This window comes from Pyrgilauda ruficollis, unplaced genomic scaffold (assembly GCF_017590135.1).
Source record: "Pyrgilauda ruficollis isolate IOZ18807 unplaced genomic scaffold, ASM1759013v1 scaffold10, whole genome shotgun sequence".
Classification (NCBI taxonomy): Eukaryota; Metazoa; Chordata; class Aves; order Passeriformes; family Passeridae; genus Pyrgilauda; species Pyrgilauda ruficollis.
This window is the reverse complement of record NW_024508101.1, coordinates 13659791-13673625: the sequence shown is the minus strand read 5'-3', so window position 1 is coordinate 13673625 and position 13835 is coordinate 13659791. Positions and strand designations below refer to the sequence as shown.

The 13835-nt window shown below is 38.3% G+C and overlaps 1 protein-coding gene across 1 annotated transcript in view; it reads left to right on the top strand.

The window, feature by feature from the left end:
- Positions 1-13835, top strand: part of CACNA1D (calcium voltage-gated channel subunit alpha1 D) — a 171051-nt gene that overhangs the window by 130217 nt on the left and 26999 nt on the right. The window contains exons 33-40 of the mRNA XM_041461251.1: positions 6877-6915; positions 7332-7460; positions 8183-8248; positions 8588-8679; positions 9924-10083; positions 11261-11388; positions 11493-11589; positions 12705-12807. Of these exons, the coding sequence (XP_041317185.1) occupies positions 6877-6915; positions 7332-7460; positions 8183-8248; positions 8588-8679; positions 9924-10083; positions 11261-11388; positions 11493-11589; positions 12705-12807 (814 nt within the window). The remainder of the gene's footprint in view (positions 1-6876; positions 6916-7331; positions 7461-8182; positions 8249-8587; positions 8680-9923; positions 10084-11260; positions 11389-11492; positions 11590-12704; positions 12808-13835) is intronic.

Genomic DNA, 13835 nt, shown 5'->3' with positions numbered 1-13835 from the left:
TTCTTAGTTTTCATGTTATTCTCACAAGAGGAAAAAAATGCTCATCTTTGATTTCTTTTACTTTTGCACAGCAGACTCTCTGTGTACTAAGCATTGTCTGTTTCTGGTCTTGCCACTTTTTTGTGCTTTGTTTGTGCAAGTCAAGAATGTATTGTGATTTCTGTATATTTCTGGCCTTGATTTCCCATTTTCAACATGAAACACTTACTTAATGTTGCAGAGTGTTCAGGGAAATTTCTTAGATTTTTACTTCTATTGTTTTGATTCTACTGAACTATTCCTACTGGAGTAGTTTAGTGTAAATTTTGGTCATCCAAATCCAGTATTTCAGAATCTTTTCCTCAGTATTTTTTCAGCATTCTGAATCATGCCATTCCACCTGTACTTGTTATCTAAGGCTGGCAGTGATCTTGGGAAAGCTACATCTCCACTGAGATGCTAATGAGACTTAGCTTTCAATGGGATTTCAAGCATGATTGAAACAGCACCTGTGAAAATTCCCACGATAGAAACTCTTTAAGCTGAGAGAGCTCAGCCTTGTTTGAGTAGGGTAAATCACCAGCACTGACAGAAAATCAGTCTTGTCACAGTTCTAATGGCAGGGGCAGGACCATCTAGATTGAGCAGTGCAAGGCAGACATGAGTGTGAATATTTCATGTTCTCAGTGTGAGCTGAACATTGCTGGGGGATCACAGATGGGATTGCCCCGTGCTGTGGAAACAGCTCAGCATCATCCTGACAGTGCACCTGGGGATGCTTAGACCCTGTGCAAAGGCCAGTGAGCTCTTCCAGCCCACAACAAGCTTGCATCTGACCCAGTTTTTACAGGAGAATGGATTGGACTGTCTAGGTACACACTGCCTCGATTTCACTATTAAATACTGGAAAATAAATGTAATCTCTTTTATTTTGTTAATTTTTTTAACCTTTTATAAGAATATATATGCTTCCCTGAGGCTGATTCTTCTGATCCAGTAACCTGCTATTCTCACATAATCTGGGAAATTACTATAGTTTGAATATTTCTGGTGCCTGTGGAATTCAGTCTTTAACGTATTAAGCAATTTACAGGATTGCTCAGCATTCCCAAGGACTGGATCAGTGACCAACTCAAGAAATGAACCACCTCAGAGCAACATATATTTTGGAAATAAAATATTATCTGTGATTATCTTTTTAATTTATTCTTTCATTTAATATCCCTTCCTTCACCCTCCTTCTTTTATGAACCTAATTGGTTTTCATGTTCATTTTATTTTTAGAAATTATTAGAGGCAAGTATATATAAGTAAATATACATGTGGTATAGCAATAAAAAAATTAAAATCACTACTAAAACCTATATAATTACTTCTGGGTTCTGTGGCCTTTTGTTTTCAGAAACTTTCACATGTCATGCAAGATCGTGTGTGGTCATAGAAATGGTTATTTTTCAATTAAAAATGCAGAGTAATGATTGGCAGGCACAAAGTGTGGTCAGTCCAATCTGGGAGAGGGACATATATAACTTATGATAATGAGAGAGAAATAAATTGGAAATAAAATCTTAATGAATAATTAAAAGGAAATAACATACAAGTTTCAATCTGGCCTGATTGCATAAAAATTACCTTATTTGTCAGCTCAGAAGCCATTTGGATGACCAACACTGAATGACTTAGAAGCATGATCACATTGTTGCCGTAGTGTTTGTGAAAGTTTTAATTCACATTTTTTATTTAAGTTTCTTTTGCCGTTCATGTGCTGCCAAAATGTTGAGAAAATAATGGAGAGTTGCCTTTCCTCATCTTTTATGTAAATTATTAATGCCATCTTTATGGGACTGATTTTATTCTTGACATTAAAAAAACCCTTCAGGTTTTCTGCTGAAATAGGACTTAAAGGAACAGCATTTATGTCTTCCTCCTGAGCCCCTCAGGAAAACCTGCCTGTCTTGAATCTTGGTCTTGTGCTTGTGTGGAGGAGTGGAGTAAAGCCTCATGTCTGCCTCCTGTAAGAGATTCAGGATCCAACTTTGAACAAGAGCAGTCCAATTTAGTTTGAGTGCCACTTTTTGCACCCCTATCATATGTTAGAGCTTGGGTGTTGGTGCTAGTAGTTTGTATTTTTGGATACTGTTGATATATTTTGTAAACTTTTGCAAACATTTCTCTTTAGGCTTAAGGGTAGGTCATAAAAATATGTTCTCATACAGCTTTGCTTTCATTAGTGTGAAGTGTTAATGCAATATCAAACCTCTGCAGTGTTGTAATATCTAATTTGGATGTAGAAATAATTTTTTATTAGTTATCATATCATAACATATTAATTGTGACTTTAGAACTTAAATATGTATTTTACAGGGAAGAGGCACTTATAAAAATATTTGCAGGGGTTTCTCACATTGACTTAAAATTTTGATTAATTGATGTCTATGGGCATTTGGTTCATGTTGAACAGGGAATATAGAGAGTACAGATAAGACCACAAAGAAAATTTCTTGCTCACATCTGAATTGCAGTAACTATTCTCTGAACAAATCGTGTGTGTTTATGCACATGGACTCACAGCACACATTTCTGCAGATATTTTGGCAACCTGAATGTTTTGCTATGAATGCTATTTTCATCACATGTGTTTGTCATTCAGATGCTTCCTTCTTTAGTTATGGTGATGAGGACATTATCATCACGTGTCATTTATTCTGACATACTCTTGGACCCTTTGGCACAATATGTAAAAAAGAAGCTTTTGACCAGCACCATTTACTAACATCACTGGTTTTCACCATGTTTATTTTTTGTTTAAGCACAGAGTTTGCTTCCAAGGCATGATCCAATCTGTTTCGCACTGTTCACAGTTTGACACTGAAGTTCTTTTTAGTCAGGATGTTTATTTTTAACATTTGTTGCAAACATTTGTGTAACAAGGAGTTCCTGTTTAGGAAATGTGCTAAATTTTTCATAAGCAGCATTAGTACTTGACCAAAATTGGTAGCAGGTTGCAAACATTTTCATCAGTGAGTCAGAAGTTTAGGTTGATCATTGGTTATATTTTTTTGAGGATTGGGATGGTCTGAGGAAGAAAACTGTTGTGTTGCACTTCAATTAAGTAAAAAAGAAAAATCATATATCACTGCCTATTTGAAGTGTTTAAGGATTGGCTCAAATTGACTCCACGGCTGTGAAGTGCTTTGCTGACCTGGGCTCTGAGTGTGGCTGACAGAACAGGCAGAGCCGCGAGGGAGTGTCCGTGCTCGTTCCCCTCGCTGCAGGGTGTCTGTCAGCCAAGCAGGGAGAGCAGAAACTGTCCATTTATTCCAGATGTGACCATTGCCAGACTTGTAGCAGACAGAAGCACACCTGCCATCTTAGGAATCACACAGTCCCAGTTTTTGGGGGACAAAAAAATCGTGGTAATGACCAGCCAGTCCCAAAGCGTTTGGGACCAAGTGGCATTGGAATGATTGGTAGAAAATGAGGGGAAAGAGGAGGCTGGAGGTAGATTGTCTGACCACGGGTAATTTTATTTACCTTCTCGTCTGCAGATACCATCCCTCTGCTCAGCCTGTCCCCCTCAGTCCCTAGTCTATTCTAATACTTCCCTACATGTAAAAAATCAAAATGTGCCACCCTCTTACGTGTGTGTGTGCACAAGATGTCACTGGTGCTGCGAATCAGGCTGTGTGCTTGGGGACTGTCTGGTTTTCCCTTATCTGTGGGAAGCAGACACTCTGTTTTTGTCAGTCTGTCTGTTACTGTTGCTGAAGATTGTCTTATCTTTATCTCAGTTTCCCAGATCTGAGCATTGCTTCATGCTGGATGGACACACGTAACCATTAACTAACTTTGTCTCCCAGATGAGCATTTCCTTTATAAAAAAGTATGAATAATGGTTTTTTTTTTTTGTGATATATCACTATACGAGCTTCATTAAAATTGCTATTAGTAAAATAAACTAAGCTGCTTTGTTATCAGAGGTAAATGCCAGAGAGAGTAAAAAATTAGATACACCCTTTAATGTCAAACCCAAAACACTTGCCCAGTGGTGAATACTTTCAGCTTCAGCAGGAACAACTTCTCTTGTATCAGTTGTTCATGCTCTTACTTTGTTTCTAGATTTATTTTCCCCTCGGCATTATTGAACAATTTGCTTTTTGTGAAGAGGGTGTTTTTATTTTTCATCACTGGCCTGCACTTTCCAGTGTCCATAATTTGTAATCTCTTGGATATGACATCCCAACACTCCCCAGCAGCATCAGATCAGCCATCAGAGCCAGGCAATTAGGACCTCTTAGTCCAAAGAAGCTGAGGAAGAGGGATTTGTGAGGGGGGTGTGCATTGGGCAGTCCTGGGCATACACCACTGTGCAAACACAAATCCCTTCAGTGACCTCCTGACAAAAAATAAAATGAGGGATTGTTATTCCAGAGCAACTCCAGTAGAACTGATCACATAGTTTGGGTAATCTGACCTCTGCATTTTTAAAAGTGAGAACTAAGTGATTACTAAGAGGGTTATATTTAGAAAACGTTGTTTTTACTGACTTTTCCTTTAGAGATTTTTTTGTTCATAACCAAGTCATAATGCAAACTCATTAATTTTGCATTTGGAAAAGTGATTAAATAAAACATGAAGTTTTATTTAGTATCCTTTTTCTGGTGTTATCTATCCCATTATATATTGCCATCCTAATACTGATGCTAACTTATTTGGGGCCCCCTCCTGCTCCCATAAAACACAGAGGGAAAAATTCCCAAATGCCAACCCCGAAATTTTATTTCATTTTTTTTGGTGTCAATTTGTGATGATACTGTAATTTAATCTGATCTCTACCTGTCAAATACTATGTTCAGTTTTTGATCACACAAAATACCAAAGCAAATTAAGTAATTTGCTCACTATTTAAGAGAGTATCAAGCTCAACCTGACTCAGTCACCAGAGATTAATATGACATTTCAGGCTTCATCTGCAGAACGTGTAATTAAACCCTTTTTCTTTAAACTTCAGATCAAAAAGATTTTTTTTTTCTGTGCTAAAACGTCAGTAGCAGTGTGGGTCTGTGTGCACTGGTGCAGGCTTGGGATTCATTTAGTTAGGCAGCTTTGCAGGATTGCTTCCATGATCTGTGATATTTTGACATTTATGGTGTTTGTGATAATGACGTTTTCCTTGATTATATTTTGATGATTTTATTTCAAAGTGTTGAAATATACAGAGAATTTCTAATGAAGCAGTTGTCTTTCCTTAGCAGCAGATTTTCCATCTATTTTATATAAGTTCTTAGAAAGTTTAGATGTTACAGTCAGTTTTACAAATACTCTGCTTGTTTAATAAGGAGATCTGGGTTTTGGTTAATTTAATGCATAAATTTAGTAATAATCCTTTATACAGTTAAAAATTGCTTTGTTTCAGAATATATTGATATCCTGGCAGGGCAGTAATGTGTCCATATATAAATTGCACATAGTTGAGCAAACCCTTATCATTACCTTATTTTCCCCTAGTGTTGCCTTTATATCAAAGAAAAAAGTAATAGGGAACACAATTAGTATTTTAATAATGATCCAAAATTTTTTAAAAGTGCTACCTCTTGTTGCTTTTCTTTATCATAATAAGTTTGCATAATACATTTTCAACAGAAGCAGCTCCTTTCTTTGCCCTTCCTTCTCCTCAAGTTTTATCTAGAGTACCAGCAGCCTGTGAGCTCTGAGTAGGTGAAGTGTGGCACTGAGTGTGGCTGGTGCCTGCACAGCGTGCTGGAGCAGCTCTGGGGTGTGGGCACTGTGCTCATTGCTGCTCTGAGTGACAGGAATTGTTGAAAGGTGCCTCTTTAAAAGGAGGATATTTTAGGCAAGAGGGCAAGACTCATCACTAGGATCTAACATCCATAATCCCATTTTTCCTAGTGCTATAAATGTTTTTAAAGACACTCCAATTTTGGAAGAAGCTGCTGCGAGTTTGCTATTGCACAAGCAAGCACAGAACGTTGGTCCTTTAAGCTTTGCTGCCTGCTCTGCAAAGTGTGTGACCATTTAGGCTCCCAGGAAAGCTTCTTCGAAAGCAGAGAGAATAAGAGGAGAAAAGTGAGATGTTCCTGACAGCACACAGAGTCTGGCTCTGTGAACAAGGAGTTGTGCTCTGCTCCCTGTCGCTCCTGAGGGCTGCACAGATCTGTTCCAAAAGGATGGATCAAACCCTGATCCCTTTCTCCATGCCTGATGCTGTTCCCTCAGCTCAGGTGTGGGGAGAGAGTTCAAGAGCTGCCTCCCATGCCCTGCTGGGGCAGGCTCAGCCCCCGGGACATGGGGCTAAGGATGTTTTCGTGTCCCTGTGTCCTTGTTGGGAACTGCAGCGCCCAGAGCTCATCACTGTCACCTCCCGTGGATTCCCCTTGCTGTAGGGCAGCTCCTGCTGTGATATCAAACACAACTGCCTGACTCTGGTTAGATTCCAGTGATGGAGTCATTAATCTTCAAAAAAAAGGCAGAGCAGAAAAGGACCTTGAAAGACTAGTTTGGCCCCAAAGCTTTGTTCCTGAGTTTTGGGTGGGCTTCCTGCTATGATTTCATGCAACCTGTGAAAATAATGGCTAACTTTTTTTGGCCTACATAGGAGCAAATATTTTATTTTGTATTTTCTTTCCATTTTATCTTTTAAGCATGTTTTATACCAACAGATTTATTATGAGTCAGCAACAGTGTTTTAGCCAACATGAACAGACAAGAGGATGGTTTAATAAGGGAATTAATGTTTTGTTCAGGACATATATTGAGTTGAAATATGTTAATTTTAATTTAGAAATTAAAAAAATGTTCTTAATTTTGTTTATGGTTAAGCTAACCTTTTAGATATTTTATTTGATTTTAATATTTAATGTTCTTAATTTCTTAAAGCCAAAGCCAACTGAAACAGTCACAACTGATGAGTCTGGGGTAAGATCAGTAAAGTGACCCCAGTGGTTTTACCTATACTTGAGTTTATTCTTTTTACCATGTCTTTTTTCCACCAAGTTTTTCTGTATTTTTCATTCCTGTCTGACTGCAAAGGTGTTATGCAGTGGTTTGCATTCATTGTCAGTGTTCTATTGGAGTCTATTACAAACAAACCCAATATGATCCTATTAACAAACCAGAAAACTTGGAAATGCATGTGCTGTGTGAAGCATTTCTACAGGTCCTGTGTTTTCAGCATGTAATTTTTCCTTTCATATCATGGTTATCAAGGTGAACAGGCTCTCGAGATACATTTCCAAATCTTACCTCTTCCACCTTTGCATTTTATGTTGTTTTTCTGGAAGTGTTGCATGTTTGAGTTTGTATTTGGTTTGACTTCTCCTGATGCTCTTCAGAACTCTGAGGACAGCGCTCGGATCTCCATCACTTTTTTCCGTCTCTTCCGTGTGATGAGGTTGGTGAAGCTGCTGAGCAGAGGAGAAGGAATCAGAACATTACTCTGGACATTTATCAAGTCATTTCAGGTTAGCACAAGTTATTTAAATTTGCTTTATAATTACAGCTATTTATACACCAAATTTTATAAAGCAATACCCTGTAGAATGCAAAAATATTTTTTAAGTTAATGTTATCAATAATGGCATATTTAAATATATTTGCATACCAATGCCAAAATTATTTTAACCAATTCCTTCTGGGAGCCTGAGGGTCATTCTTTGTCATTTAATATTAGCTGTTACTGTGAGGTTTCGATGGTACTTCTGGAAAAATATTTGGCATATTTAAAAGAGATGGGATAGGTTTGACATACATAAATCTTATGCTTCCACATATTTTTATTAGATGACTGGAAAAGAAGAATTTAACACATAAATTAAACCAATTTCATAAGTGAAATAGGTACTTGAATCATTGCTCCTGGAAATTGATGAATGTGAAGTTAATGGAACTCTGTATAGAAAAAAGTATCTTTGTGTTGTCAGAATCAGTAATGAAAGTAAAATTAAAAACATAAAAGATGATCCTTCCCTCTGGATTGCAGGCAGAAGTAATTTAAAATACAATGAAGCTGGTATACATTGCATGCAGCAAAGTATTAAGAGCGACAGGTAATAACATTTTAAGCACTTGCATAGGAGGAAAAACCTTGGAAAAGTCTGTGTTGAACAGAGAAATTACTTTTGCAAATTGAAATATAAATGATGGTGTGAGATTATTAAAAGACAATGCACCTGTCCCTTTCTAGGCTCTGCCTTACGTTGCCCTTCTGATAGCCATGCTGTTCTTCATCTATGCTGTCATTGGAATGCAGGTAATTAGAGATTATTTTTAGCACTAAACAATAGTACAGATCTGTTTGAGACTTGTTTCTTAAGTTGCTCATGGAAACATTCCTTTGATAGTGGTGCTATGTATAAGGCAGAGCTTTCAGAGAATTTCCTTGATCAGGAAATTTCAAAAGGCAAGAGAAAAGAACTTGGTGTGTTGCTTTTTTCCCCCTGTGCACTTATATATATACTGAAAAATCCACAGTGTAATGAAAGTGGTTTTGTGGCATTTCATGCATCCTGAAGGAAGTTTAGATTGCAAGGCCTAAAGCCTCTTACAGCACAGGTCACTGGATGAGAGTCAAAATTCTGGTTTGTTGTAGGTGTTTGGAAAAGTGGCCATGAGGGACAACAATCAAATAAACAGAAACAACAATTTTCAGACTTTCCCCCAAGCTGTGCTTCTTCTCTTCAGGTGAGCAAACCTTAACTCTCACTCAGTACATCCCATTTCACTGATGTATGAAAAATGTGCAAAATGTGCTTGCAAGGGAGAATCAGCTCAGCTCAACGAGCACCTCCTGTTTGTGGCTGTGTGCTGAGTGTCCTTTGGCACAGAGTGTTCGAGGAGGTGATACAGAACTCCTCACAGCTCCTGGGAAACTCCTCCTTTGGGCAGCATTCAGGCAGAGCCCAAACCTGCAGCCCAGACATCAACCTGCCTGAGCATGGGGAAAGCTGCAGAAGACTCTGCCCTGACTGGTGGTATCTTTAGAAGTGCAGCTTGTGTGATAACTTGAAGAAATTAAAAATTATTGCAAACATAAAGAAATAAACTGTTTACATTTGCTGAAGGGAGTGTAACTTGCAGAAGGGAAATTCCAGATGAGCCGTAGGAGCCTTCCTGATGGTGAAGGCAGCTAAATCTTCACAGTGGTGGGGTGGGGATTAGGGGATTTCCATGACTGGAGAATTTAAAAAGAAGGCAAACATTTGCCAGGAGTGTTTCAAAATGTCCTGGAGCAAGGAGAGAGCGACATGGGGCAGGGATGCCTCTAAAGGTGACAACCTTGAGCTGTCTCTTGCCTGAGATTCTGTAATTCAGCTCCTGTGCATTGTTACTGACCTGGCCGGAAAAACTGGCAGGACATTCCTGGCACCAGAGGCATCACCCACTGAGAAGTAAGTCACTTTATGCCTTTGACACCAGGTAAACAGCTAAAGATGTCATAATTATGTAATTGTCATTTAAAAATTTGAAATTGTGGGACTGCACACAGGCTTTATGCAAATGTGAAAAAAAAAAACAATAGCAGAAATTAGAGAGAGGCATTTCTTCCAACACAGGGGAAAGTTCATCTTTTACAAATATGTACTTTGAAATATTATGACTGATTTTCATATGCAACACTGCTTTTGTACACAGTAATGCCACTACAATAAGTATTTAACTTGTAAATCACAGTTTGGGGTTACAGTTTTTAAATTCAAGCCTTAGTACATTACTCTACCTTTTAAAATGTGTCTGCAATGTCAGATTATGCTTGTCAGTTCTAAAACTTGCTCTGTACTTTTCTTAATTAGTTTCTTCTCTGAAACGTTCATAGTCTGTCTTCACGTTTGTGCTTGTGTACAATGTGTACAGAATGTAACAAATGAATTAATTTTGAATCCATCTTGATCAAATAATGCTGCATTTATCTTTGTGGTGTTATGAAGGTGTGCAACTGGAGAAGCCTGGCAGGAAATCATGCTGGCATGTTTGCCTGGAAAGCGCTGTGATCCCGAATCTGATTATAATCCTGGGGAAGAATACACATGTGGAAGCAATTTTGCCATCATTTATTTTATCAGTTTTTACATGCTCTGTGCATTTTTGGTGAGTTTAGCTTGTGCTTATTAACAGCAATGAGCTTTGACGTTTTGGGTTTCTTCTGAATGAATAGTGTTGAGAGAAGGACTGAATATCCCACATCCAAAATATTTTGGCAAGGTTATGTTTTCCCATACAGAGTTTTAAATACTATATTTCCTACCAATTTTTCACAGTGAGAGTGGTGAAACACTGGCACAGGTTGCCCAGAGGAGTGGTTCAAGATCCCCATCCCTGGGAATATCCAAAGTTAGGTTGGACAGAGCCCTGAGCAGCCTGATCCAGCTGAAGATGTCCTTGCTTATTGCAGGGAATTGGTGTGGATGACCTTTAGAGGTCCTTACCAACCCAAACTATTCCATGATTCTAAATCCCCATGGGTGAGGCTTTCTTCTGACTGCACGTGTGCAGGGTGGTTGGCTGCACGTTTGAAAGCTGAGTTAGCGTCTTTTCAGAGCTGCTATTTCATGCATTTCTCATTAAATATTCATTAATAATGGAGCTGCAATTCCTATGACTGAGCAGTACTGCTGTTTGTTTTGTTTAAACTTAGCAGAATTTGGATTTGCATCTCTACAAGTGTCCTCATGTTTGGCGCATGAGAAGTGAACAATAACTTTTCCCCCTAATCTCTGGCAGAAATGGATTATTTGCTGTGAAATAATCATTGAAATATGTTTTTCCTCATTGCAGGTGTCTGGTATAAGCTGATTGATTTGTTCTGTTCACAGTAATTGTTTCCTTGCTAAAGGAGAGTGGTCCAACAAAATTCTGTGAACTGATGTAAACATGTGTTCTGTTGCTTTGTGTCACTTTCTGTGTTAACAAAATGAATTGTCATGGAATTGAATCCTATTCCTGAGATACACACAGTGTCATAATGTGTGTATTGGATCCATTCTTCAATTTGAGGTAGTGGGATCTGATAAATTCAGGACGAGAAACAAAACTGTGTTGTAGCCTATGTCAAAAAATTGAGTACTCTAAAATACCATGTTCTTCTTATGTCATTATTTGATGGACTTCCATTTAGTTAAATGCAAATATTTTCAGTGACATTTGATGATATTTGCCAAAAACTATTGATTTACTTGAGTTCTTAAGCTACTACACAATAAATTGATAAAAAGTCAAAATAATCAAGGAAAATTGTTCTTAATTATTTTATTCTTTTTTTTTCTAGATTATAAACTTATTTGTGGCTGTCATTATGGATAATTTTGATTATTTGACACGTGACTGGTCTATTCTGGGCCCCCATCATTTGGATGAATTCAAAAGAATATGGTCAGAATATGACCCTGAAGCAAAGTAAGTTAGATCATTTCTCTGATGTTATTTATTTGGTAAAAACAAGCAGAGCAGGGTGTATATTTTGGGAGTGGATGTTTGTTCACTGGTGTGTGTTGTTCCAGGGGAAGGATAAAGCACCTCGACGTGGTGACGTTGCTGAGACGGATTCAGCCACCGCTCGGTTTTGGCAAGTTGTGCCCTCACCGAGTGGCCTGCAAGGTGGGTTCCACCTGATTTTGTCTGGCTGCAACATGGTAGACCAGGCTGGAGTGAATAACAGTGTGTAACAATATGTAGCAGCAAGTGATAAGAAAGAAAATTAATGGGAATTTAAAATGATATAGAATCTTTCAGGCAAAATGTGTAATTTTGATGAGGATTAATGGCATTTTAATGTAAAAGTTGAAGAGCAATTCAAAGGAGCTGAATGAGTTACATTATTTGATGGCTTCAGAATTATGGCTATTGAGATTTTAGCAGTTTCATTGGGAATAAGATCAAACCTATTAATTGAATGATTGCTTACAAAGTACTGCCATTTGGATTCCTTGTATATCTGTTTTATAAAAAGGTAAAGTTGACATGTAAACCTCTGGGCTGGAATTCAATGCCACAAGGCATACTTAAAGCAAACCTCTATCTGTCTATATGCTAACATCAATTATTCATTGAGCAATGCCTTTGAACTAGAATAGAAGAAAATCCAAGTCAGACATTAGGAAAAGATTTTGATAGCTGAAATTGTGTCCTTTTGGCAGTCAGGGTCACAGCACTGCTGCTCTAGAAGGAGAACTCTGGTGCAGGGTTGGACTGAACCAAAGAGAAAAGCCCCTTTGACAGCAGTTCAGAGTAGCTGGCATAAGCTGGCAGAGCATCACCTGAGGAATGAATGGGCTGGGACAATTCAGACCTGCTGCTCTGGTTCTTTATGGAGCGTGAGGAGCCCCTGGGGAGCCTGGGACACAATGCAGCTGGAGTGCATGCCCTCAAAGAACTGCTTTTCTCCTTAGTACTGGCACAGTGGGACTCAGTCAAAAACTGGGCTTCAGTGTTTGAAAGTTAGCTCATTAAACAGCTCGAGAAATCTTCTGTACAGTTTTAACTTTTGTATAAGCATACATGTCATTAAAAAGAAGCAATATTGTTCTTAATTACCGCATATTATACACAGGAGGATGGAAAACTCAACTTTGTTTTGAAGAACTTATATAATTTATAATCCTCTCAGTAATACTATTCTTTGAACACATCAGCTTTTCAAAAATTAACATTACAGGAGGGTTTTTTTTCAAAGAAAACAGCATCAACATTTGTTTTCCTTTTCTCATTTTCAGAGGTTAGTAGCCATGAATATGCCACTCAACAGTGATGGGACTGTCATGTTCAACGCTACTTTATTTGCTTTGGTTAGGACTGCTCTAAAGATAAAAACAGAAGGTAAGGTTCTTCACTGTAAAGCCTTCACTGCCCTTGTCAGAAAGCACAGTGAGGAAAAGTTACAATTTATTTCTTTTGTTGGATGTGAGTAGGGCTGCCTTGGTCTCATGGATCTGGTTTGCTTTTGGGTCATGGATTGTATTCACTGTTGCTAAGAATGATTTGCTAGAAAATGAAAGGAAAGGGATAGTGAGGCCAGAGCCCAAGATACCTCAGAAATTATTCTGTGGTTTTGTCTGGTCAGATAAAAATGTGCAGCACTGGCATAGCAGGAGTTCTACTGCCAGAAATGAATGAATTTCCCTTCCTGCCCAAATAAGGTGCTCCTTCCTCACTACTTTTTTGTTCAGTGCCTTGCATCCCACAGTGGTGCAACTTTTGCACACTTGAAAGCAACATTCCCAGTCTGGTTGAAGCCAGTTCTGACTGGGTTGAATATATTTCTCTCATTTACATTAAAGAGGGAAAGGTTTTTAAAGATAGTGGGATGTTTCAAAGATCTTTCTACTTGTATACATTTTTTGATTTTTTTTGCCATCTTTTACTGCTTTTGCTTCTGCGTTCTGCTGGCAATTTCAAACTCTGATTAAGGCCCCTCAGGCATTGCTGTGTGAGCAATGCAAGAGATGAAATACTGTTCAGTACTCAGTTGTTTGAACCTTCAAGCCTGTACAACTGAGTAATTACTGTGATTAAGTAAAGGCTCAGCTTTGCTTCAAGGAAGAAGTGGCTTGTAAAGAAAAAGTCATCACTTTCTGGACAATTTAAGCAGGAGTGACAGAGTGAGGCCAAGGTCTGAAAGTCACCTTTGATCTCTGCACTGCTCCAGAGCTGGATTTGAAAGCACCAGGAATTTGCTGTCTTATGCCCTTTTTTCTGTTTAGTTGTGGCATTGTCTGCTACATCACATAGCATAGGCTTGCCCCAAAGGATCTCTATCAGAGTCTTTAATTGTATGCAGCTAATTAATAACCAAAGGATCATTCACTGCAGCTGAATGCCATAATTACCATCCTCTGTTTCACCAT